This window comes from Molossus molossus, unplaced genomic scaffold, assembly GCF_014108415.1.
Source record: "Molossus molossus isolate mMolMol1 unplaced genomic scaffold, mMolMol1.p scaffold_m16_p_1, whole genome shotgun sequence".
NCBI classification, from domain to species: Eukaryota; Metazoa; Chordata; class Mammalia; order Chiroptera; family Molossidae; genus Molossus; species Molossus molossus.
In genome coordinates, this window is record NW_023425344.1 from 48847120 (window position 1) to 48874421 (window position 27302).

The window sequence follows — 27302 nt, forward strand, 5'->3', positions numbered from 1 at the left end:
AGAATATATGTACCCCCATGTTCACAGCAGCACTATTACAATAGCTAAGATCTGGAAACAGCCCAAGTGTCCATCAGTAGACGAATGGATAAAAAAGCTGTGGTACATATACACAATGGAGTACTATGCAGCTGTAAGAAAGAAAGCGCTCTTATCCTTTGAGACGACATGGAGGGACCTGGAAAGTATTATCCTAAATGAAATAAACCAAGCAGAAAAAGACAAATACCACATGATCTCACTGATATACGGAATATAATGAACATAACAGTCTGAGGAATACGATAGACCAAGAAACATGGAAGTAGGGCACAGACTGACATCCCTCAGAAAAGGGGGTGGGGGGGTGGAAAGAGATCACAGAACTTATATGCATGTATGCATAACCAATGGACATGAACAACAAACCTGGGGGCGGGGGGGGGGGGTTGGGGAGGAGGGTGTCAATGGGGTAAAAAAGGAGAAACATCTGTAACAAAAAAAAAATTTTTTTTTAAAAGAATGCTAGTGTTACTAAGGGTGTGAAGTGCTCACAAGACAATATAGGCAATTGAGGCAGAAAAAGTGTTGTTGGTTTGGATAAAGGAAAAGCAGTTAGCCAGTGACAGCGTTTCGGTGGAAGTAATATGTGAAAAAGCAAAGGAGCTGCATACTGACTTCCTGAAAGACACCCTTGGAATGAGTGCTGTAAGTGAAGGCCAGTAAGGAGTGGTTTGATAAATTTAAGAAAAGAAGTGCTTATTTATAGATTAAACAGTACATTAGACATGTACTACATGTAAGAAAAGTTAAAATGGGGAATCATTTGTGGGTTGGGAATGGATTAATTCTATTCACATTATTTCTAAGGGGAAAAAATGATTTGGTTTACTAACGAATCACTTCTTGAACAGCCTTCTGGAAAAAATTAAGTTCAAGAACTGAGGTTCTACTATAATCATTATAAATGATGACTCAATCAAGTTACTTTATTGCTTAAAATCCTCCAGTAGCCTCCTAATACATCTCATCTAAATTGATCATAGCCTGCCTCTCTGACTTCATCTCCCTTGGCTTACTCTTCTTCAACCATGCTGGCCTTCTTAATGTTCCTCAAACATGCCGAGCATGCCTGACTGGCAACTATACAGATCCTGTTCCCTTCCTTGGTCTGAAACACTTCACAAAAAGTTATTTGTGGAGCCCTCCTTTACTTTTTTCTTTTATGTGCTCTAAGAGATCATAATGGACTCTCGTCACTACCTTTCATAAAACAGTATTCTGCTCTATCCTCTTATGTGCCCCTACCCTTGCCATCTATTTCCCATCTCTACCCTTTATCTGCTTTATTTTTCTTTATTACCCTGTCACTTCATGAATTACTTATCTATATTGTTGGTCTTCTCCCACTAGACTGTAAGTTCACAGAAAGCTAGAATATTTGGGGTTTTTTTTTGTTTTTCCATAGCCATATCCCTATATCTAGAATACTGTATATGATAGAGTTTCAATGAATATCTTTATAATTCAATGATTTAATATTTCTATTGATGACCCAATTTAATTCTGTCAATAGATTTTCTCTGAAGAATGAAAGTATATATAAATCAACATAAAGCTTCTTACAGAATGATTTTTGGGGAGTTCCTAATAATTTAAATCAAAATACTTACTCTGCTCTGATTTTACCATCCACCAATTAGACGGACGTCTGGAAATTCTTTGACTTCTCGTGACAGTCAAAGACACTTCTTCAGGTACAAGATTGTTTTTCTTGGATTCATTTGAAAAATCCTTCTTTTCATATTCCCTATTTTTTCTCTGCTTTGCTGTATGAGTAACATTGGTGCTACTTTTCTTACTTCCTAAATTAAAGAAAACCATAAAAACAATTCATTATCTACTGAACCAAAGTGTTTACAGAAAACCACAACAGATTTTAAAAAACACCTCTCAATTATAGAAACTTCTTAAATTTACCCCGCGGGCTTCTTTTCATTTCTACTTTTTAAAAGTTACATGTTCTCACTAAGATCTCTAACTTTCTGTCAGTTAAATACAAACTTTTCACATTGCTTGATAACTAACATATACTCCTGAGCCAAAAATATAAGTATATTCTGAAAAGGAAAAAGAAAAGATATGGTTCTTTCCAACTACTTACTAATGCCCCAAGTGAAAAAAGGTAACTACTGCGTTTCTGTTTTGAAATAAAAATTCATGATTTTGTCAATCTAATTTTTTGGAAGAGGAGATTTAAAATGAATTTTCAATAAAGAGATATTTCATATACAAAAGAAAGATTGTGAACAGAATTTAAAAAGAGGAAACAGAATTTTAAAAAAACACTGAATATAGCAAGCTAAATAGATAATTGAAAAGATTTGGCATCATAGTAATTTTATTTCACTACAAAGGCAAATAGGTAAAAAAAATTTTTAAAAGAATCTAACAGAAGGGACAGATAAATTCTAGTTTTATTTTTGTGACTAACAACCAGGAAAAAGGGGAAATCGGGGAAATACAGGCTAATTTAATATAAATATTGCAACTGAGATGGGCAAACCACCAATAGGTTTAATAATGGAGAATTTCATTTATTCAGAAATAGGCTTAAAACATTAAATGTTAGTAGACAAAATGAAATTTTTTCTTGCATGAAATAAATGAAAACATCAGCATTTATTAAGCATCTGAAACAAAGATTATTACTATGGAGCCAAAGAAAGAATTATCCTATCAAGTAAAAAAAAAAAAAAAAATACATAGAGTTAAGTAAACTGCACAAAGGCATGTAAGACCAACAGAGCAGGCACTACATATAATCACATAATTAGTTATTAAATTACATGGACTAAAAAGAGAATATAATAGGAGTTGAAATCTGAAAACTGAAGACCAGAGCTTCTACTAAAAAAGGTAAATTTGGGGATATAACTCAAACAGAGATGCTACCTAATGCAAAGGAGTCCTTTTCTCAGTCTAAATGTAAAAGGAGTACAAAGAACAAACTATTCAACTTGGGGAATATGGAGACAGTCACAAAAATTTACAGGTGAAATAAGGGAAAGTAATCAGTAAAGACAGAAGGAAATCAAACTACAAAATGGGGGGGAGGAGGGGGACCGGAATATTACAGAATCAGAAATTAGCTCTATTAGGCTAGAATGAAACTGCATCTTAGTCATCCTTAGTATCTACAGCATATAACGGTGTGTTTGGCACATAGTCTCTCAATAAATAGATCGTGAAATAATAAATTCAGCCCTGGCCAGTTTGGCTCAGCGGTTAGAGTGTCGGCCTGCAGTCCTGAGAGACCCGGGTTCGGTTCCCGCTAAGGGCGCGTACCTCGGTTGCAGTTTGTCCCCGGCCCTGGTCGGTTGTGCGGGTGGCAGCTACTCGATGTGTTCCTTTCACATCGATGTTTCTCTCTCTCTCTCTGTTCCTCTCTCTCCCTCTCACTCTACCTGAACAAAAAATGTCCTCGGGTGAGGAATGAATGAATGAATGAATGAATGAATGAATGAATGAATTAATTAATTAATTAATTAATTCAGATTGAAGCCAGTGTTTTCACCAGGCAATGAGATTGGCAAAAGTACTACCCAGCATGAGCTATTTTAGATACTATCTAGGTTTTTGATACTTAAAGTACAGTTCACAAACCAGCCATACCAGAATCACCTGGGAAGACTGTTTAGACATATAGAATTTTGGGTCTACCCCCGACCTACTAAATCAGTTTTAATCAGTATTTTAACAAGATCCACAGGGAATTCAAAAGCACATCCAAGTTTGAAAGCACTGTTCTAAGGGATTCAGCCATTCTCCCATTTAAACTTGACTGGGGAGTACAGAAATAGAAAAAATGAGCCAAATTATATCAAGATCCCTTACAGCAGTATCACTCTGATTCTATTTTGATAGTTATAGAATTTGGCAGTTCTTTGAAATTTGGGATAAAGAAAATGATTAACACTTACAAAAGGAATAAGAGAAATTATTAGCCTTGATACTGAATAAGGCACAAAAATGTTGATGAGAAAGTAAAGAATCTACTTTATCAATACTGTACATAATAGTATCAACAATACTTTGGAAGTAATGACAACAGGAGATACTAGAAGAACTACCACATACAATGTAAAAATTCAACAATAAAGATCTTTCAGGGAGTGAAAATAGAAAATAATAAAGGGCTAATTTACAAAACACTAAAGCAAAAATACAGAATTGTCAACATGGTTGCCACTGATTTTTAATTTAAGAAAGTATCTGTGTAACTGCAAGAATCCTCATCGATGAACATCATTTTCCTGCACCCTATTTTCCACCTTCATCTCTCTTCTCTAACTCCTTTCTTCTATTTCCCCCCTTCTCCCCCTTCCCTTATGTTTGTCAAAATATCCTCAGGAACTGCTCTAACAAATGAAAGGTGCTCATGATGACAGAAATTACTGCCCATGTTCATGAATCAACTTAAAAAGAAGAAAAAAAAATCAATGTGAACAATGATTGTGGGGGAAAGAATCTGAGGGGGGAAAAACCGATAAGCAAAGACTTATTTGACAGTGATACAGAAAAAAAAATATATCATACAAAGTCAAAAACAAACCTATTAAGAACATCATTTCAGAAACTGGTTCAAGATCAGGAAAGATTAGGAAATGAATGACTAAGAATTTAGAAAACTAATAAATGAGAACACATACAGAAGATACAACTTATACATGAACAGTTGGTAATGTGAAGAAAGTTAACTTAGAACTGAGAGAACATGTCAAAAGGTAGGGCAATAGCTAGAAGAAGAGGTGACTTGTAAGAGTGATACATTTTTACTACTGCAGAAAATTTTACATATTTACATGTAAAGAAGTAGGATTCTGAAGATGGGTTATATTTTATTTACTTTAAAAATTTTTGTTTTCTTTATTGATTTTAGAGATAGAGGAAGGAAGAGGGAGAGATGGAAACATCACTGAGAGAGAACATCAGTTGGCCTGGCCACCTCCTGCATACCACTCCCGGAGGATTGGGCCCACAACCTGGGCATGTGCCCTGACTGGGAATCAAACCAGCAACCTCTTGGTGCATGGGTTGATGCTCAACCACTGAGCCACACCAGCCAGGCAAGGTGGGTTATATTTTAATAAACAGAGCAAAATTATTCATCCAAAATAGAGCCATACTTCTGTCACTGATGACAATGTATTCCAATGACCCACAGATATGATAACTGCTAACTGCTAAGGCAAATAAGATCTGGGGAATATTTAAGGAATGGGATTAGGGAAACTTTCAATCTAGACTCTAAAGAAAAATACAGAAATTTAGCAACTAATTATGTGTGATATAATAAAAAGGGTGTTCTTGGAGGCACATATATTGGAATATATTAGTGTGGAATAATAATCAAATGAAGTGATATTTAAACTGAGTACAAAGCTTGGTAGGAAACAAGGTATATTTAGGAAAATTTTTCTAAGCAAAAGGAACAGTATATTAAAAGACCCCCAGTTGAGAAAGTGCTTTGTTTATGGGACTAGAAGAAAGTCATTATAAAGCAACCCAGGAGATGAATTTGAAGAGGTAGAGAGAAGCCAGCAGCTATGTGCATAAACTGCTACAACAAACCAGAAACAAATGACTCTAGCTTGACTGAGTAGCAGGAGAAAATGGAGAGAAGTAACATATCAAAAACTACTTAGGAGGAAGTCAAAGACTTACTGACTTCACATGGGTTGCTATGTAAAGAGTTAAAGATGATTCGGTTTCTTTCTTGAGCTATTAAATTTATTATGGGTCCATTTATGAAGATAGGAAAACTAGAGGAGAAGCAAGTCTGCAGAATTTAGTTTCCAATATGTTCTACTTGAAAAGCCTATCAGACATCAAAGTGAAAAAGTCAACTGGCTGAACCCAAGTCATTAATTTAGGCATTACAAATTTGTCGAGTGCCTTTTGTTTTGTTTTGTTTTGTTTCCTTTATTGATTTTAGAAAGAGACACACACACACACACAGAAACATGGATGAGAGAGAACACTGACTGTCTGCCTCCTGCATGCCCCCCACTGGGGATTTGTCCCACAACCTGGGCATGTGCCCTGCTGGGAATCGAACCTGTGATATCTTGGTACATGGGTCGATGCTCAAACCACTAAGCCACACCGCAGGGCAAGTGCCTTTTGAATGAAAGACAAAGTATCTTTAGAGTAAAAATATCTTTGGAATTAACCTAGCTTCATATTATCCATCTTTGAAAACTGATATGGTTGGCAGAATGCCTCCCAAAAATGTCTTTACCCTAATACACAAAATCTGTGAAAATGCTACTCTACATGGCAAGAGACTTTGCAAATGTGATTAAGGTTATAAACCTTAAAATAGGGAGAGTATACTGAATTATCCAGGTTGGCCCAATTTCATTACATGTGTCCTGAAAAGTAGTGGTCAGCAAGAGAGATAGGTTGATGGAATAAAAAGCAATTGAAAATTTGAAATGTGAGAAGGCTAGCACTGCTGGCTTTGAAGATGCAAGAGGGGAGCAATGGTTCAAATATAGGTGACATCAAGGGGCTGAAAGGCAGTTGCTCCTAGAATCACCTGAAAGGAATGCAACCATGTCAACACCTATGCCAGTGAGATCCATCTCACACCTCTGACCCACAGAACTGCAAGATAATAAATGTGTGTTGCTTTAAGTTTCTAAGTATGTAATAATTTGTTATGACAGCAATAGAAAATGAATACAATTGGTATGGTAACTAATCATATTTTGTATTTCCTGACCAGTCTAGATAAAATGAAATTCAATATATCTGAAAATTAGTGTGCAAAATATAGTAGGTACACAATAAATGTTTAACATTTTTAATTAAAGAGAGTATCCTTCAGTATACTTTCTTGATATATTTCTTCCTAAGAAATTATGGATAAATCAAAATCTTGTGTCTTCAAATTTTGTGAATTCATACTCTACTTAAGGGACTGGTAAGAAAACAAACTTTCACCCAGCCAGTGTGGCTCAGTGGATTGAGCATCATCCCATGGACTGAGAGGTCCCAATTCAATTCCTGGTCAGGGCACATGCCCGGGTTACAGGCTCAGTCCCTGGTGAGGGGTGTGCAGGAGGCAGCCGATCAATGCTTCCATCTCTCTCTCCCTTCCTCTCTCTCTAAAAATATCAATTAAAAAAACATATTAAAAAACAAACTTTCATGTAATATAACTATCAGCCTCACTGTAGTCAGATTCTTTTTTTTTTTTATCCTCACCCGAGGACATTTTTTCCATTTTTTGTTCAGATAGAGCGGGAGGGAGAGAGAGGAACAGAGAGAGAGAGAGAAACATCGATGCGAAGGGACACATCGAGTGGCTGCCACCCACACAACCAACCAGGGCTGGGGACAAACTGCAACCGAGGTACGTGCCCTTAGCGGGAACCGAACCCAGGTCTCTCAGTACCGCAGGCCGACGCTCCAACCGCTGAGCCAAACTGGCCAGGGCTGTAGTCAGATTCTTTATGTTGCATTTTCTTAAAATGGTCAACTGCTAATTAGAAACTGAAGGAAGCCAAAAAATTAAGAACAATTCAATAAAAATATAGCACACGTCTAACATTTACAAAAGGGGTTCTCAATACAGAAAAGGTTTCTTTTTTTCCTCTACTTCAAGCAGAAGTTTTCAAATACACAAAGGTACACACAGACAAAATTGAAATCTAACAACTATTATTTCTGGTGATATAAAATCTATATTATAAAATATATTTTAAAAAGCTAAAATAATGAGTAATTATGCAATAATATTAAACCAGAATTTTTTATAAAAACTAGCTTAAATATTGCAACTTAATATGATCTTTCTCCCCTCTAAATCAGCAATACAGTATAGTCATCTGGAGCCTTCAAACACATAAGCAATTCTGGTCAAGAGAGTTTTCTGGTTTGCTAACAGTTTTTCCAATGTGAGCATCAAAAACACATTTCACTTATTTTAAAACTTCTTAATAAAGCTGAAAAAATATAGGCTCTAGAATGGGACAGGTCCTGGGCCAGTGTTTTAGCCTCCTCTGTTATCTCCTATCTTATAGAATTGTCAAGAAAAATTAAATTATATTACATAAAGTATTTAATACATTTGATAAGTGTTTTCCATTCTACTAATTATTCTGGAGAAAATTCTTTCTGTTAAAAAAACTACCTTTTCTATTACTTATAAAATAGTATACAGAACGTACACTGACCTATTCTTCATGAGGGTGTCATCATTAAAAACCTCAATCACTATACAATAATGACATGAGGGTGGCCATACTCCAGATTTATCTGGGACAATCGCATTTATGCCTACTGTCCTTGACATACCCTCTCATGCTCAAGTGTCCCAATTTGGATGATAAATGATATAGTGACCCAAGATTTAAAAGATCTACTGAGATATTAGTAAGATAATTATCCTCTGTGCTTCCATTATCATCCTGTGAACATATGTGTATCTGTTGGTAAATGACTCCACCAGAGTGATCTTTTATAATGGTGAAAATTATGTCTTAGTAATCTTTGTTATTTCAGTGTTTAATACCTTGTTTGGCATTTTATAACTGTTAGATGAGTGAATAATGGACTAGAAGAGTATAAATTTTTATCCTACAAGAAACAGCCCCACACCATCCTGTGTTTTTCCTCCAATTTATATTTAAATAAACCTCAAGAATATATGACGCTGTCTTATTTGAGTTCTTGTACCTACGTGGTTTACTAGCCCTTCCCTCTCACTTCTCTCTTCATATGTCCTTGCCATGTTAGAAGTTACCAAAAAAATCAAGTGACCTGGAACTGAATTACATGTAAAATAAACAGATTCTAGAAAACAACCTATGGGCTTCTGAGGCTCTTTGTAGATTTAGGTTTACTTCCATATTTCCAAAAGCTAAACAGAAATATTACAAAAACCTAAGAGTAGTAGAATAATGTTTGTAGTTATATTTAATATAAACACTTACCCACAGGTGGTATCTGTTTTTTAGAAATATGAACTTTTCTCTTCTCTTCACACACTTCCACACTTCTGTCTGAATTTCTCTGTGACTTGTCTTGGGCAATATGTGACACATTTATATTTTTATCTTTAGCTTGTTCCACATCAACCTCTTCTTCAACTACACTGGGCTTAACTTTTCTTTTCTGTTTTTGTTTTATAATCCTTTTGTTTCCAGATGATTTTTCTGCATTCTTAGAATACATCTCATTTTTTGTAGATCTACAATTATTTTTCATTTCATCTGTCAAAGCACAATTTCTACCCACATTTCTTTGATCAGAGGGCTGAGATTTCTGTACTGGGGGAGCTTTGCCAGAATGTTTGTCATTTGTCAAAGTTGTAGGTGTTACACTGTGATGTTTTTCTCTTGATTTCTTACTTTGAAGGACCACAGTACTCTCAGTAGGGGATACTGCGCATTGTTTCTGAGGCACAGCCTTTCTTGGTATAGTAATCCAAGACCGACCAGCAAAACTATCTGATTCATCAATTATAAATTCATCCTCTAAATTCTTATCATTTGCAAGAGATGACTGAGGTGGAGCAGTTGCTATATACCTAAAAACAGGACTAAAAAAAGATGTTACAATAAATATAGCTCAAAAAATAGCTTTTACCTTTACTTACTGAAGAAAATAATCTACATAGTATTATATATATAGTAAAATAATCTACACGAATAAAATATACGTATCTTTTACACAGCAGTTTGCATGTCTCCTCAATTTTCCTTTACCCTTAAAAAGCCTTTCCTCTTTTATATTTCTATAGTCTGATCACAATCATTTATAACACTAATGGGATCACAAAAATTTAAAGCTGAAAGAAAATCTAAATATCAACTAATTTGATACCCACCCCTGCCCTCAACTGTATATTTATTAAAAAGTTGAAACTCAAGGATGTGTAAATACAGCCCAGATACACTGACAGATAGTCCAAAAATGCATGTCATTATTACATATAGTTATATTAACTTATATGTTTGCATAGATGTCTCTTTAGATTTCTTCTCATTTAAATTGGGTTTCCAGACCCAATTCTAATATAGTAGAGGAGTTCAGAGACATCAGTAGCATATGTGAGAACCCAACTCAATTATGACACTATCTACCCCATGACAGGGTTAGATGCCACAGGTTAAGGATTCAGTCCTACAAGACTACCACTCCCCGACACACACACACATACACTCACTTCAGATGCTAGCCACAGTACCATACTACCTGTGCTTTTGACCAATAAGCTACAGACTGTAGGTTCTCAACAACCCCCTCCAAGTCTGAATGCCAATAGTTAAGTCCAGATTGTTACCTGTACTTCTGACTAACTGGCTATACATGAGATTCCCAAAATGCCCTCCTTGGGTTTGATTAATTTGCTAGAACAACTCACAGAACTCAGAAAAACATGCTACAAGACCACTGGTTTATTGTAAAAGAATATAACTGGGAAAGAGCCAGAGGCAAGAGATGTATAAAGCAATTAAGATTCACTTCTAGTTAAAAATAGCATTCAGAATCCTGAGATATTGTTGTTCATAGAATGTGAAAGAAAAAATGTCTCAAAGGACAGTTTCTCAATAACTTACCTGGATTCACTTTTTCTTTTTAAAGTTTCTAAAAACAATGTTGAAAAACTCTTTTTAGCTTGTGATTGAATTTCATATTCTGAATTTTGTATTATTTTCTGAGATGTTTCTGATGGTTTTCTCTCTGGTGGTCTTTCTGATACTTCATCCACTATATCTGATATTTTATTCTCTATTTCTGCTTTCTTCAAAATGTTTTTATCTTCAAAGTCTAACCTGAAAGGTTAAAAAGAAGACAAGCTGAATGCTCCGTCTGTTAAGTTATAAGTTTTCCTGAACTCCCTTATAGTAACAACACAGACCACTTACAAAAATTTCCACTGAGCCTTTATTTAAAATTTATAAATACTGATTTGCTATCTCTTATACTAAATATACAAGGCAAATCACTCAGTAAAAATAAGTTTTGTATTTGCCAATAGAAAACAAATTAAAAAGATAAATCATACACCAAGAAAATGTATACCTTAGAGCACTAGTTCTCAAACATTTAATATGAATTTGAATCATTTGGAGAATCTTATTCAAATGCTAGTTTCTGATTTAGTAGGTCTAGGACACAGTTTTAGATTTTGTACAGCAGATTCTTAAATAATGCTGTTTCATTCATCTTAGTTGCATCATCACTAACAATGAAATGCCAAAAGAATTTAACTCCTATTTATATCAATTAGCCTATGGTAAATAGGTTTCGTTACACTTCATTTCACTTAAAGTCACACAACCTATTAATGATATTTAGTGATGACTTCCTGTATTATTAACAAGCTTCCAGATAATGCCATTCATTGCTCAGATCCTTAGCCACAGACCACACTTTAAATAGCAAAATCTTAAAATGTACTTAACTCCTTGGCTCCAAAAATCACATAAGACCCTAGACAGAAATTACATTCATTGTACAGGTCCCCTTGCTTCCTAAAGGCCAAAGGGAAAGTCCCCCAAAATGGAAATGCGTTTACCATAAGTCACCTTTAATTATCCTTATCCTTTGCTATGCTAGAAATGATCTGATACATACCTACCCTTATAATCACAAATAACACAAAGAAAATACAAATTGTTTCTCTTAGGAAATTAGAAAAAACTTAATCAGAAAAAAAAATTTTTTGCCACAGACAATAGAAAAGCTATCCCCAGCTTCTCTGAAGTACACTTTAAGACCTTCCTTATTAAATATAAACAGGATATATACTGAATATGTTATACTCTTCTCATAACATGCTAATATTCCTCAATACTTACTATAAAAATACATAGAAGAGTGAATTACATATTTTAATATAAAAAGTAAAACTTTTATAGAATATTTAAATTTTACAAATTCACCTTTTTTTGGTTTTAAGAGAAATATCTGTACTTGAAGACAGCATATTGACTGAATCTTCAAAAGTGTAGGTCTCTCTCTTTTGGCCAATAGATGAAATAGCATTTTGTGGTACAGATGTTTTTGCATCCAAAAGAACAAAAGGAGAACCAACAGGTAAGTATAATTCTTCATTGGCGTCATTGTGATGATTTTTGAATTTTGTACTTGACATTTTTCTTGAATCAGCTGTATTTTTAGAACCAACATCAGCTGCCAAAATTTTCTGATAAACTTCATGGACCTGAACTAGAAGAAAATTATATGAAGATATTTAAAAATTTTTAAATAATATTAGAACCTTTTTAAAATTTCATTAAAAATAATTTTCAGGAGACTCACAGATCATTAAGTTTATAATCAAAGATCTACAATTAAAATACATTAAGCACATAGTTTAAAGGTTGTAATTTATTAAATTAATGAACTGAAATATGTATTTGGTTCACACTCTGAATTTTAAAATGACAGGAATCCTAAAACAGAAAATTCACAAGTTTACTGATAGTCAACTTACTCAAAATCAGAATAAATTTATACTTGGCTAAAACAAATTAAGTAATCTTAAAGAAATTATGAGATTCAATCTTTAGATTAAGAGTCAGTAAACTAGGGCAGCTTGATGAGCACATATTTATACATATACATACACATATACAGAATAACATACAGAAATATATATAGTATACAGATATAGAGATATATAATAGATATGTGTGTATATAAAGAGTAAATATTTATATATATATCTTTATATATAAAAAGAATATGTAGAGAAGGGATGGGGGTGGGGCTGGGTGGAGGAGGGCAAAGGAGGGGGAGAATGGGGAAATCTGTAAAAAAATTCAAAAAAAAAAAAAAAAAGGCAAAAAGAATATGTACATTCTCTTTACCCTCAACCTTAAAATATAAAAGAAAAAGTAGAATGGCTGGGTAATATTTATAGTAATTCATACTCTTAAGAAACAAAGATTAAAAATTAAAAATACAGCCCAGCCCTGGCCAGTTTTGCTCAGTGGTTAGAGCATTGCCTGCGGACCATAGAGTCCCGGGTTCGTTTCCCACTAAGGGCACGGTACCTTGGTTACAGTTTGTCTCTGGCCCAGTTGGGGTTGTGTGGGTGGCAACCACTCGATGTGTCTCTCTCACATCGATGTTTCTCTCTCCCCCCCCCCCTTTCTCCCTCCCACTTTATCTGAAGATAAATGCAAAGATGTCCTCGGGTGAGGATAAAAAAATAAAAAGAAATAAAAACACAGCCCAGCTGGTGTGGCTCAGTGGATTGAGCGTAGTCCCATGCACCAAGAGGTTGCCAGTTATATTCCTGGTCAGGGCACATGCCCAGGGTGCAGGCTCAATCCCCAGTAAGGGCATGCAGGAGGCAGCCAATCGATTTCTCTCTCACATCTGTTTCCATCTCTCTCTCCCTCTACCTTCCTCCCTCTCTAAAAAATCAATGAAAACATATGTTAAAAAATTTAAATACAGCCCTGGCCGGTTTGGCTTAGCGATTAGAGCATCGGCCTGGGGTCCGGAGAAACCTGGGTTCGGTTCCCGCTAAGGGCAGGTACCTCAGTTGCAGTTTGTCCCCGGCCCTGGCAACCACTCGATGTGTCCCTTCCACGTCGATGTTTCTCTCTCTCTCCCTCCCGCTCTATCTGAACAAAATATCAAAAATTGTCCTTACATGAGGATAAAATAATAAATAAGATTTAAAAAATAAAAATTTAAATACAAGCGAAAATAGCTTTTGATTCTCAAATAAGATGGCATAAACTCACTTTTTCCTGCTTTTCACTCTAAATACAATTAAATTCCCTGGTAATCATCCATCAAACAACAATAACATAACTCTGAAAGCTGGAAGGAAGAGGATAGTTTGCTAGAAACCTCAAGCCTTAAGCAACAACAGACAATGTGGTTAATCCCCTGGGTTTCCTTTAAAATATATAAATACTCCCATTCTGGGCTCTAGAGAGGCCTGCTACCCAGAATGACCAATAATAAGGGGGGCGGGGGGAGGACCTGCATTCTCTGGCCAAAAAATTTAGAGAAGGGAAACACTCAGAGACTTTGTGGAAAACTCCCACTGCCACTCCACAACCCAATCCTTGGAGCTCTCCATTCTGCATCAGTAGCAGAGCAGCAAACCCTTAAGCAGTGCCAGGCCCCATTCCATAAGTACTATGGGACAGCAGCAGCAGAGTAGCAAGGCCCCGTGCCAACCCTGTCCCCTCTTTAAGTCACAGATGGTAGGACATATGATCCACAGGAAGCTCCAGAGTACTGGAGCCTCTGACCTTTGCAGCCACTGCTTCACAGAACAAGGTGAAATTTTGATCCACTGATAGTATTGACGCGCCAGGTCATCCCAGATTCTGCTTCCAACAAGGGTACCAATGCAGATCCATTCCCAGCAGCTTCTGACCCCAACTTCCTTGAGTAAGTAAGGACATCAGGATTCTTAAGAAAGTACCTCCTACCCTGGCCAGTTTGGCTCAGCGGTTAGGGCGTCGGCCTATGGGCCAAGGAGTCCCAGGTTCGATTCCAACAAAGGGCATGTACCTCAGTTGTGGTTCATCCATATGGGTGGCAACCAATCGATGTGTCTCTCTCACATTGATGTTTCTCCCCCACCCCACTGTTTGAAGATAAATGTAAAAATATCCTCGGGAGGGAGGGAGGGAGGGAGGGAGGGAGAGAGGGAGGGAGGGAGGGAGGGGAGACGGACCTCCCATCCACCCACATAATACCAACAAAAACTGAGCTGGAATCCTAGAATTATGAGAAAATTAGACCAAAATACCACTGCTAGGATTCTAAACACTTAACTGTCATTGAAAACAAAATTCTCAAAAGTAGGCAAAAACCACCACATTAAAGCAAAACAGGGCAACTATGTGCTACTAGAAAAGATTTAAATACAATTAAGAGTCTCCTAGTAACCAAAATGTCAAGGATATATTCAAAATGACTCATCATACCAAAAACGAGAAAAAAAAGCACAACCTGATCAAGAAAATATAATCAGTGGACACAAATGGACAAAGATGAATCAGATGTTATAATTGTTTAACAAGAATTTTAAAACAGCCATCATAAAAAATATTTTAATAATCAATTATCAATTATATTGAAACAAAAGAAAACAGAGGAACTACTAAAGGTATAAGAGTCACAAAAGAGAGCCAGTGTTTTGGATTTTCACCATTTTATAGGTGTGCAGTAGTATCTAATTATTGTTTTAATTTGAAATTCCCTAATGACAAGAATGATGAACAAATGAAAACCACAATGAGATACTACTTTACACACATTAAAATGGCTGTTGTCAACAATAAAAGAAATCAACCAGTGTCGGTAAGGATGTAGAGAAATTGGAATACTTGTGCACTGCTGGTGGGAATGTAAAATGATGCAGCTGCTAAAGAAATAAACAGTTTGGTGGTTCCTCAATAAAGTACCATATAATCCAAAAACATCTTTTTTTGGGGTGTACATCCAAAGGGACTGAAAGATGTATTTATATACCCCCGTTCACAGCAGCATTACTGACAATAGACAAAACATAAAAATGACCCAAATGTCCATCAGTGGATACATAGATAAAACATGTTATGTATATACATATAATGGCATATTAGTTAGCCTTAAAAAGACAGAAAAATCTGACACATGCTACAACCTAGATGAACCTTGAAGACATTAGCTAAGTGGAACAAGCCAGCTGCAAAACAACAAATATTGATTCCTCTCATATGAATTTACAGTAGTCAAATTCAGAAACAGAAAGTAGAAAGGTGGTTACCAGGGGCTATGAGTGTGGTACGGGGTGACTGCTTTACGTGGTATGGAGGTTTGATTTAGAAGATGAAAAAGCTCTGTAGATGGATCGTGGTGATGGTTGCACAACAATGTGAATATATGTAATGCAAATAAACTGTACACTTAAAATTGGTTAAAATGGGTCCAGCTGTTGTGGCTCAGTGGTTGAGCATCGACCCATGTACCAAGAGGTTGCCAGTTCGATTCTCAGTCAGAGCACATGCCCAGGTTGTGGGCTCAATCTCCAGTGGGGGGCATGCGGGAGGCGGTCAGTCAGTGTTCTCTCTCATTGATATATCTCTCTCTCCCTCTCTTTTCCTCTCTCTCTAAAAATCAATAGAAAAAAAAAAACAACTTTTTTTTAACTGGTTAAAATGGTAAATTTTGTTATATTATTTTACCATAATTTTTTTAAATCCTCACCAGAGAATATTTTTCCATTGATTTTTAGATATAGTGGGAGGGGAGAAGGGATACAGAAGTAGGTAGAGAGAGAGAGACATCGATGTGAGAAAGACACATCAGTTGGTTGCCTCCTTGCATGGCCCTGACAGAGCTGGGGATCAAACCTGCAACCGAGGTATGTCCCCTTGACCAGGAATTGAACCCGAGAACCTTCGATCCACAAGTCAACTCTCTAACCATTGAACTAACCAGGTAGGGCAATTTTACCATAATTTTTAAAAATTATTTTTTAAAAGGAATAAAGAACAAAGAACATGATGTATGTTTAAATATAAGCAAATATTGTGTAAACAAAAATAAGGTTTAATTGAGTTGAAAGATGTCAAAATACGTAAGTTTTATAATACAAACTAAAAGGAATAAAATATATAACAACAGCATGTCAGTTGGGAATTAGAGTTGTTCTAGTTACTATGTCTACATAATAAATAACTCCATAATTTGTTGTAGAAAACAACCATTATTATGTTCGTAGATACTATAGGACAGGAATTTGGCAGGGCACAGTAGGGATGGCTTAGCTCTATTCCATGAAGTCTGGGGCCTAGAATCATCTAAAAGCTTGCTTACTCATATGACTGACATCTGAGGCTGGCTATAGGCTGAAGGACTATTTCTGTCTATGTATATTTCTCTACAACTGGACTAGTTTGGGCTTCCTCATAGCATGGTGTTTAGATCCCAAAGGAGCAGAGGGGGAGGAGAGGATCATATCCTAAGAGAAAAATGAGGGAGCCAAGCAGAAGCCATATACTTTTTATGACCTAACCTTGGAAAGTAACACAGTATTGCATATGCCACATTCTATGATATATGATATGATATAATATGTAAAAGCAACCTCTCTGAAGGAATGGGGGAAAAGATGCTGACCTAAGATCACATATTACCTTGCTCTGTCAGTAACAAAATCCCAGGAGCAACAACACACCTATCATCCAGATCTTGGTTACTAATACAGTTCTCCAGTAAAAGGAACCACTGGCTACTTGGAAAAATGCCTTGATTCTAGCACAGGGAGAGGAAATACATAAGATGAGCCTGGAGCATCTCGTAGTTCTACAGGGTAAGAAAGTGTTCAAAAACAAAAATGAGAAGCTGGGTCGGCCCAAGACCTGGGTTGCAGGTTTAATTCCTGGCCCTGGTCGGGGTCCTGTGGGAAGCAACCAATCAATGTGTCACTCTCACATCAATACTTCTCTCTCTCTCCCTCCCTCCCTTCCTCTCTATCTAAAAAAACAATGGAAAAATATTCTTCGGTGAGGATTAACGAAAAACAAAAATGCAACATGTCAAAGGGGCATAGAGCTCTGAGCAGTTTGGCTCAGCAGTTAGAGTGTCAGCCCGCGGACCAGAGAGTCCCGTGTTTGGTTCTGCTAAGAGCATGTACCTTGGTTGCAATTCACCCCCAGCCCCAGTTGGGGTTGTGCTGGTGGCAGCTAGTCGATGTGTCTCTCTCGCTCTGATGTTTCTCTCTCTCTTCCTCCCTCTCTCCCTCCTGCTCTACCTGAAGATAAATGCAAAAAAAAAAAAAAGTCCTCAGGTGAGGATAAAAAAAAAGGGGCATAGAAGCCAAGGAAATAACTCTTAATGGCTAAAACTTGAACAATCTAAGTCACAAAAGTAATAAAATAGTATTAGATTACAAGCCAAAGTATAAAATAAAGTTCCTACCTCAAACTCTAGAAAAAGAAGACCAAAATAAACCTAAATCAAGAAGAATAAAAAAAACTAGAGCAGAAATCAATGAAACTGAAAACAGGAAAAGAATATGGAAAATTACTGAAAGAAGCTAATTCTTTGAAAAAGTGAATAAAGATGATAAGCCTCTAGCAAAACTGACTAAGATAAAAAGACATAAATCACCAATATCCAGAATTTAACAGTGTTTACCACAACAGTGTTTACCACAACAGATCCTGCAGCCATTAAAAGGACCATAAGGAAATACTACAAACAACTTTATGCTCATAAACTCAACAACTTAGAAGAAATGAAGCAATTCCTCAAGAAGCACAAACTATTGAAATTCTGTTAAGACTAAATAAATAACCTAAATAGTCCTGTAACTATTAAAAAATTTAATTTTGATCTTAAAACCTCTTAAAAAAGAAATCTTATAGACCACATGAGATTACTGGAAAATGTTACACCAAACATTCAAAGAAGAATTAAAACCAACTTTATTCAATCCCTTCCAGAAATTAGAACAGGGAATAATTTCTAATTCTTTTGATATAATGTGAACATTACCTTCATACCAAAACCATACAAATATAGCATAAAAAAACTACAGATGAGTAATCCTCATTCACTTATGTGCAAAAAACTCTCAATAAAATGTAGGCAAATCACATCTAACAATATATAAAAATTAGTAATACGTCAGAATAGACATTTATAGACAAGCACATGCAACAACAGAATCTATTTTTTCAAGTGTCCATGAAACACCCATAAAGATATAAAATCTCCCAGGTCATAAAATAAATTTCCACAAATTTTACATTGTTGAAATCATGTAGTGTATGCTATGCCATAAGGAATCAAGATTAGAAATAATAAGAGAAAGAAAACAGGACAACTACTAAACACTTGGATTAGCAAACTCCTAAATAATCAATATGTTAAAGAGAAAGATTCAAAGTATATTTAAAAACACACAGAACTAAATTAAAATGAACAGAAAACACAGCACATCAAAGTCTATGCCATGCAGCTATAGCAAGGCTGAGGGGAAATTTGTACCATTAAATGAATATACTTGAAAAGTGTATTCACTTAGCATGTTTCCAAGGTTCTTCCACATTATAGCATGCATCAGAACTTCATTTCTTTTTATAGGTGAATAATATCCAAATCCACTCTACATATATACCACATCATTTATCAATCCATCTGTTGATGGACACTTGTTTCCACCTGGTATTGTGAATAATGCTACTAAAAAGACTGGTGTACAAGTATCTGTTTGAGTCCCTATTTTCAGTTATTTTGAGTATAAACCTAAGTGTAGAATTAGAATTGCTGGGTCACATAACAATTCTAGATTCAATTTTTTTAGGATCTACCAAACTATTTTCCACAGTGGCTGCACCATCTTACATCAGCACCTCCACCACCATCCCTGGCCCAGCAATACACAAGGATTCTACTTTATCCACATCTTCATCAATAACTGTTTTCCTATTTTAAAAAATTAACAATAACAGCCACCCTAGTACGTATAAAGTTGTATCTCGCTGAAATTTTGATTTGCAGTTCTCTTATGACTAGTAATGTTGAGCACCTTTTCAAGCATTCATTGGCAATTAGAGAAATGGCTAAGTCCTTTGGTCATTTTTTAGTTGGGTTATTTTTGTTGTTGTTGAACTGCAGGAATTCTTTATATATTCAGGATGTAAATCCCTTATTAGATAAATTATTGGCAAATATTTTCTCCCATTCTGTGGGTTATCCTTTCACACCATGGACAGTGTCCTTCAGACTAACACTTTTGAAGGACATAAATATGTAAGACCATGTTCTCATGAAGAATACTTAATAACATAAAAATGTAAATTCTCACAAAATTACTATACAAATTAAATGCAATTCTAGTTAGAATCCCAACAAAATTCTGTTGGAAACTTAATAAAACTAAAACTTCATAGAAAGAAAAAAGGCCTGAGAATGGCAAGAGAATAGTAAATATAAAGAAACATAAGTGCCTTTATATCAGCATACATTATAAAATTACTATTAGTAAAACAGTATTATGTTGACATTAAGAATAAACAAACAGCCCTGGCCGGTTTGGCTCAGCGGTTAGAGCGTCCGCCTGCGGTCCTGAGAGACCCGGGTTCGGTTCCCGCTAAGGGCGCGTGCCTCGGTTGCAGTTTGTCCCCGGCCCTGGTCGGTTGTGCGGGTGGCAACCACTCGATGTGTCCCTTCACATCGATGTTCTCTCTCTCTGTTCCTCTCTCTCCCTCCCACTCTACCTGAACAAAAAATGGAAAAATGTCCTCGGGTGAGGATTAAAAAAAAATAATAATTAAAAAAAAAAAAAAAGAATAAACAAACAGCCCAGCCAGTGTGGCTCAGTGGACTGAGTGTCGACCCATGGACTGAGAGGTCCCAGTTCAATTCCTGGTCAGGGCACATGCCTGGGATAGGGGCTCAATCCCCAATAGGGAGCACGTAAGAGGCAGCTGATCAATCTTTCTCTCTCATATCAATGTTCTGTCTCTCTCTCCCTTCCTCTCTCTCTAAAAAAAATCAATAAAAACATATTAAAAAAAAGAATAAACAAAATTTATAAGTGCACTGAATGGGGACAAACTGCAACCGAGGTACGTGCCCTTAGCGGGAACCGAACCCGGGACTCTCCAGTCCATGGGCCGACGCTCTAACCGCTGAGCCAAACCGGCCAGGGAGAATGATGTGAGATTTAACATATGATAAAAGTAGTACATTCAGAAGGAAATGAATTATTTAATGAATAAATGGACCCGGCACAATTGACTATTTGGAAGAAAATAAAATTACAGCATCATTTCTCATTATATACCAAAACAGATTGTAGATAAATTAAAATTTTTTTTCTTTATTGATTTTAGAGAAAGGAAGAAAGAGGGAGAGATAGAACATTGATAACAGAGAACATTGATTGGCTACCTCCTGCATGCGCCCACTGGGAATTTGGCCCACAACCCGGGCATGTACCCTGATCAGGAAATCGAACCAATGACCTCTTGGTGCATAGGTCGATGCTCAACCACTGAGCCACACCGGCCGGGCATAGAGGAATTAAAAATTTTTAATTAAAAAAAAGATGGTAAAATGAGAATCTAACATATTATGCATACTATTAGATAAGACATACTTTTTAACAGGAAACCCAAAAGCTATAAAAGTTACATATTTGACAATGAAAATAAAAAATTTACCCATCATATGGTTAAAGATACTATAAACAAAATCTGTAATAGTCAAGGGATCATTTGGAAAAATGTCTGTCATACAATTTACTAATAAATGATTACAGATATTCAATTCAAAGAGCTCTCATAAACAAGAGAAAAAATAAATGGACAAAGGATATGAATAGACAACTCAGATAAAAGCAAATTCAATAGCCAATAAACTTATAAAAAAGTATTCCGTCATAATCATGGAAACAGATGCTGAAGTAACAATGAGATAATTTAATACTGATCAAACTGACAAAAAAAGTAGAATAGCAAATAATCAGGTAAAAGGTACTTTCTTACATTGTTGGTATAAAAAAAAATTGTAAAAGTCTCTTCTCAAAGTGTGTGCATGTTCAAAACACACATTTATATGTTTTCATTTAGGTACACCAATGAAGGTATGAAAGGATTCACAAGTTACCTCAGTAGGATGACAGGAGTAATAATTAGAAGCTTTTTCTTTTAAATCTTTGAATCTTAACCTCAAATGAAAGACTTTTCTAATTTGAAAAATGTAAACAAAGAAAACTTAAGAACAGCGACTATGTTTATACATAGAGCAAATGATTATGATGTACATCTGAAACTAATATAAGGTTACAGGTCAAAAATTTTTTTTTTTAATGCTCAAGAAGCCCAGGGAAAGGCTCACATTGAAAGCAATTAAGTCTTGCCCTGGCCGGTTTGGCTCAGTGGTTGGAGCGTCGGCCTGCAGTACAGAGAAACCCAGGTTCGGTTCCCGCTAAGGGCATGTACCTCGGTTGCAGTTTGTCCTCGGCCCTGGTTGGTCGTGTGGGTGGCAACCACTCAATGTGTCTCTTTCACGTCAATGTTTCTCTCCCTCTCTCTCACTCCCACTCTATCTGAACAAAAAATGGGAAAATGTCCTCAGGTGAGGATTAAAAATAAAAAAATTTTAAAAAGTACTAAAGCTATATAGTCCCTATAATAGTTCTTATTTAGATAATGTCTTTTACCACACCCTAGTAATCAATGTTTCTACCACTAAAACAAAGAAACAATAATCACATAAAACTTAGTATTATTCATGTTTTAAAAAAACACACCAAAAATAAACTTGAGAGGGAATCAAAACAATTTTATTTCACAGTTCTGCCTAGACTGACCATGGCCTTATCATTTCAAGTCAACACATGCACCACCTACAGCATTTCTAACTTTTTAAATATATCTAATGTATTACAGAATTGTACACCTGTAACCTATATAACTTTATTAACAAATGTCACCCCAATAAATTCAATGAAAAAGATAAATAAGTAAGTAAATAGATAAATAAATAAATCTAGTCAAATAACACCCATGGGCATGCCTCCAACCTGATTTGTTGACATCTTCATTTGGTTCTACAGTCAACTGCAGAGAGGTTCCTTTCTTTCTTGAAGAAACCGGAGATGACTTTGAATGTGATATCTGGCACTGAGCCTAAAAGATATACAACATTAGATCTACTCTATTAATTACCAATTCTGATTAAACACCTTTGTTTTTAAATTGGAAAAAAATTAAGTATTTAAAAAGAATAAACCAGCTGATAGAGTTATGTACTTAAATAACTACTTTAGAAAACAATTCTGTATTATCCAGTAAAGTTGAAATTTCATATAACCTATTACAGAAACAATGCTGCTCTGAATAGCAAAAAACTATTCTGATAGAAGAATGACTAAATAAATTATAGTAGTCATATAACAAAATATCACATATATAACAGTGCAATGAATAAACTGCAGCAACATGAATAAATGACTGTGTTAATCAAAAAAGCAACTGGAGAAGTGTATAACAATCCCATTTATGTAAAGTTCAAAACAGAAGCAAAAGCATGTGATATATGTATATGGTGTTTAGAGACTGACTTTATGCAAGAAACAGTTAACATAGCAGGCCCAATCATTTAAAGGGCCTGCTTATAGGACTAACCCCTGGTTGACACCTGGGCACTTTGGCTTTCAGAATGTTTCTTCCATTGCCAACTGATAGGGTGGTGTGTAACTATGCCAGCCTGTCTAGACTGTTGTATAAACAATTTATGATGAACACCTTTTTACTTCAGGGAGTTTAAAATTTTAGTGGGGAGAAATACCTATGTAATCTGTTCCCAATAAAAATGGGCTAAGTTTCAAAGGCTCCCCTAGGCAAAAAGACTGTACACCTTTTAGTACATTTATTACTGAAAGCAATCAGCATGCCGATGCTCTAACCGCTAAGCCAAACCGGCCAGGGCCTTACAAATGTTCTTTATGAAAAAGTGGCTATCATTTGGGGTGCCTCTGCATTCCAATTTGTCATGCCAGCCCTGAACAACTGACAAAAACTCTGCTTTCTCACAGTAGACTCCATTTTTCTGGACCAAGCTAAAACCCTCAGCTTTTGCCCAAAATTAGCAAACACTCTCAGGGAAAAAACTAACAATTGTCAACTCATCTTTTAAGGATTCTTCTCTCTTTGGAATTTTAGTTCATCTATTCCTTGTTCCTTCCATTGCTGCCCATGTCTCTAAAAATATTATTTGCTTGCATTTTATTCTTTTTTATACTAGCCACTGCAGCAAAAGTGCTGGCCTATTACAATCTGTTACATGCTACCCAAAAGAGGAACCTCTAGCACAACCCTGATAACAAAGCCCTAGAGGAGTTTCAGGAAAGAAAAAAAGAAAAAGAAAAAAGACTGTATTATTCATGAGCATAAATGCAAAAATCTTAAATATTAGCGAAGCAAATAAAAAAACAGTTAATACTTTGTGACCAAGTCAAGGAAATTTAAAATTCATTTAACTTTCAAAAATTAATATATCACATTGAAAAAGGTCTCTCCATTCTGAAAGAAATGGATGTGTTCATTTCCTGCAACCAAAGGCTATATTTTTTGTTTATTTGTTTACACAGGTTTGTAGTATATATTATTTCTAGCTTATATAATTATCTTCAATCATATTATACTTTTGAATAGTTTCTCTTAAATCTTTAGTTTCAAAAACTCTATTTGAAAGTCTGCCATTTTGTAGAGTTAAATCAACCTGTCCTCTTAAGATATATAGTCAATAAAATATTGGTTTCCCCATATAGCAATAGATAGCTTCGGTTTTCAGAAAACAACCAAACTTGCTAACCTAGATTAGGAACTTCAAGTTGTCCACTTTCCTGAAAACCAAGTATTATTTCAGAAGTGAAAAATAACTGTGTTATAATTTGATAATACAAATTCCCAAATATCCAATTTCAAATACAAGAAATGTCACATCAAATCACAAATACCTCCAAATGTTATAGAAAATCAATGGGAATATAAAATTCCCTTTAAATAATAAGACTTAAAAACAACTAAAATGTACCTAACTGCACTCATTAAAATATTAAGCTATGTACCAGCTTTTCTTTTTTACTTACCTCTCTGCTTGGTGACTGAAAACAAGACTCTTTTATTTTAGGTGTTGAATAAAGCACTGATTTTGTAGAATTTGTGCTAAAGTCATTGACAAGGCCTAAGAAAAAGTAAGAAAAATGTTTAAATGAAAAAGAGTATAAAATCTTTTGGTTACAATTAAAAGAAGCCTTACATGATACACAATTAGCTTAAATGAAGTACAGACATCAATTCAATATTCAAATGTTCCTAAAAGGCATCAGGAACTAAAGACGACACACAAGTTACTGAAGAAATATGTGACACATTTTTCAGAGCTTGTACAGAAGATACCTGCCATGATCTGTGTTTATTTCTTTGATTGGCCTATTTTCTTATTCCAGTACCTTCTGATGCTGACCAGTACTTAGAAAAGTTTTTGCCATAATTCACCATTTCTTTAGAAACTGATACAAATAAACATTATTTCAAGCTCTCCAGTGACCCCAAGAATTCTACACATTTATTTCTATTACGTGAAATACTTTCTTTTGTGTATAATTATTTATGAATTTCCAGACCACAGGAATCTACTCTAAAGAGAATGACAATTGTTCTCATTTTTGCCAGTATTATCCTCAAGATACCAGAAGATACATGAAGAACTGCACATGTACTAAAACTTCCTGGGAAAACATTTTATACTATTTAAATGCTGAAATATATTTGCTGCATTTGACATTAATATGACATATATTTATATCTTCAACCATCCAGACCCTCAAAGTCCATTCGGAAATGAAGCCTTACTTTTTTCTTCAAAGCAGTCTTGTAAGATTACCAGTATATTCTTGTTTTGCCTCATATTAATGTCAGGTGCCCTAATAAGAAGGAAAGAAGGAAAAATGTCAATATATCATTTCCAAAAGATAAGTTATTTAAGTTACCATCTACTTTGAAAATTCCCTATCTCCTCATTATAAATGGTTAATTTACTTAATGTGGAAAATATTACCTTTACCCTCTGAGGACAAAACAAATACTTGAGAGTCCCAAGAGTTCCCAGAAAAGTATGTGAAGTAGTATGTCATTATGTACATTGATAATACTCTTTGATCAAACAGCTACATCTAAAGCTGTTTTAGGCTACTGCTGTATCAAAGCAAGAACATAAACTTTTGTGAACAAATCCATTCAGTCCTAAAATGCTTTTTTAATAAAGACTCTATGGTCACAAGTCATAACAGCTCCAAGTAACATAGTCTTCTCCACAAGTTCCCAAATGCACTTTTGATTCAATATCATTAGTCTTAACAGTAGCTTATGAATCAGTATAAAATTGTATTGAGGTCATTGTAAATTCACATGTAGTTGTAACAAATAATATAGATAAGATACCTTGTTCACTTTATTGTTTCCCCCAAATTTCAAAACATTTTGCAAAATTTTAGTTTACTATCACAATCAGGATACTGATATTGATACACTCCACCAATCTTCATCAGATTTCTCAAGTTCTACATGTACTTGTTTGAGTGTATATATTTAGTTCTATGTAATTTATCATATCTGTAGGTTCAGACATCACCACAGTCAAGAACAGTTCCATCAACACAAGGATCCATCTACTGCCCTTTTATAACCATACCCACCTTATCTTTTAGCCTCACAGAACAAGCTGTATCTTTCTATTACCATTTAATCCATTCCATAGAATGCTTTCTTTTCCCGTGGCTGTCGTCAGTCATAACTGAGACTGCCTCTTCCGGGTCCATCATTCATCAGATGAATTTCATTTCTCATTGCCACTAAGTCATTGCATTGCTTGCATTACTATTTAATATAAAATAACTAAGATGACTATATTTAGTGGACATAGAAATCATTTTAGTCAGAGGTAACAATTTTTCCTTTCTTCATTTGAAAATTCTACTTTCTGAAGATGGGAAAAGCCATCTTAAACTATATATAAGTACATAAATCACCTGGGAGGTTGACAAAATCTTCTTCTGTAGCCATTTTTGAGATGATCCTAAAAATAAAGTAAATCATCAATTTGGTTTCTTTGTTTAAAATGTATTCAAATACAACTTATCTTTAAAGTATTTTCACTTCCCAACGTGAGCATGCCAGAAAATTGGTTATTTTATAAATAAATATTCATTGAGCAAATACATGTTAATTGCCTATTATAATACTGTAAAGAGAAATTCTTCTCTACTATTTCCAAACCTTTGCTTGTTCTATTTCCTCACCCTGGGATTTATTCCATCTTCTTCCTCCTCTTCTTTCACATCCCCCCATACCTTTTCCATCAACAAAATCCTAAGTATTGGGGCTCCCAATAATTAAACTTGGTTGACTAACAATATCTACTTATCTCCTTTCCCTGCAGGGAGATCCCTCTAAAATAATAGTGAAGAACTAAAATGGCATAAAACAACAATGAAAAAGAGAATGAAAGAGAAGAACTTCTACGACACACAAATTTAACAACTTTCTGGAAGATGGAAAATAAATGAAGCATGATAACTGAAGAAACAGAATGAAAATAGTAGTAGCCTAAAGAAGCTCAGCGAATACTGTCCTTGATAAGGAATGAAGCTGATATGTCCTTCAGTAGATGAATGGATAAACTACGTACATCCAGACAATGGAATATTATTCAGCACTAAAAAGAAATGAGCTATCAAACTATGAAAAGACACAAAGGAA

The 27302-nt window shown here is 35.3% G+C and overlaps 1 protein-coding gene across 6 annotated transcripts in view; it reads right to left on the reverse strand.

Annotated features, from left to right (window-relative positions):
- Window positions 1–26631, reverse strand: part of CENPC (centromere protein C) — a 108142-nt gene extending 81511 nt beyond the window's left edge. For all 6 annotated transcript variants that reach the window (XR_004959960.1, XR_004959959.1, XR_004959958.1 and 3 more), the window contains exons 1-8: window positions 26573–26631; window positions 25398–25468; window positions 24632–24726; window positions 22562–22667; window positions 11943–12228; window positions 10614–10829; window positions 8985–9592; window positions 1653–1844 (exon numbers count right to left, since the gene is read on the reverse strand). Coding sequence is in view for 3 of the 6 variants with exons in the window: in XM_036264618.1 (XP_036120511.1) it covers window positions 1653–1844; window positions 8985–9592; window positions 10614–10829; window positions 11943–12228; window positions 22562–22667; window positions 24632–24726; window positions 25398–25452 (1558 nt within the window). In the remaining 3 variants the exon portion in view is untranslated. The remainder of the gene's footprint in view (window positions 1–1652; window positions 1845–8984; window positions 9593–10613; window positions 10830–11942; window positions 12229–22561; window positions 22668–24631; window positions 24727–25397; window positions 25469–26572) is intronic.
- Between the last annotated feature and the right edge of the window lie 671 nt (window positions 26632–27302).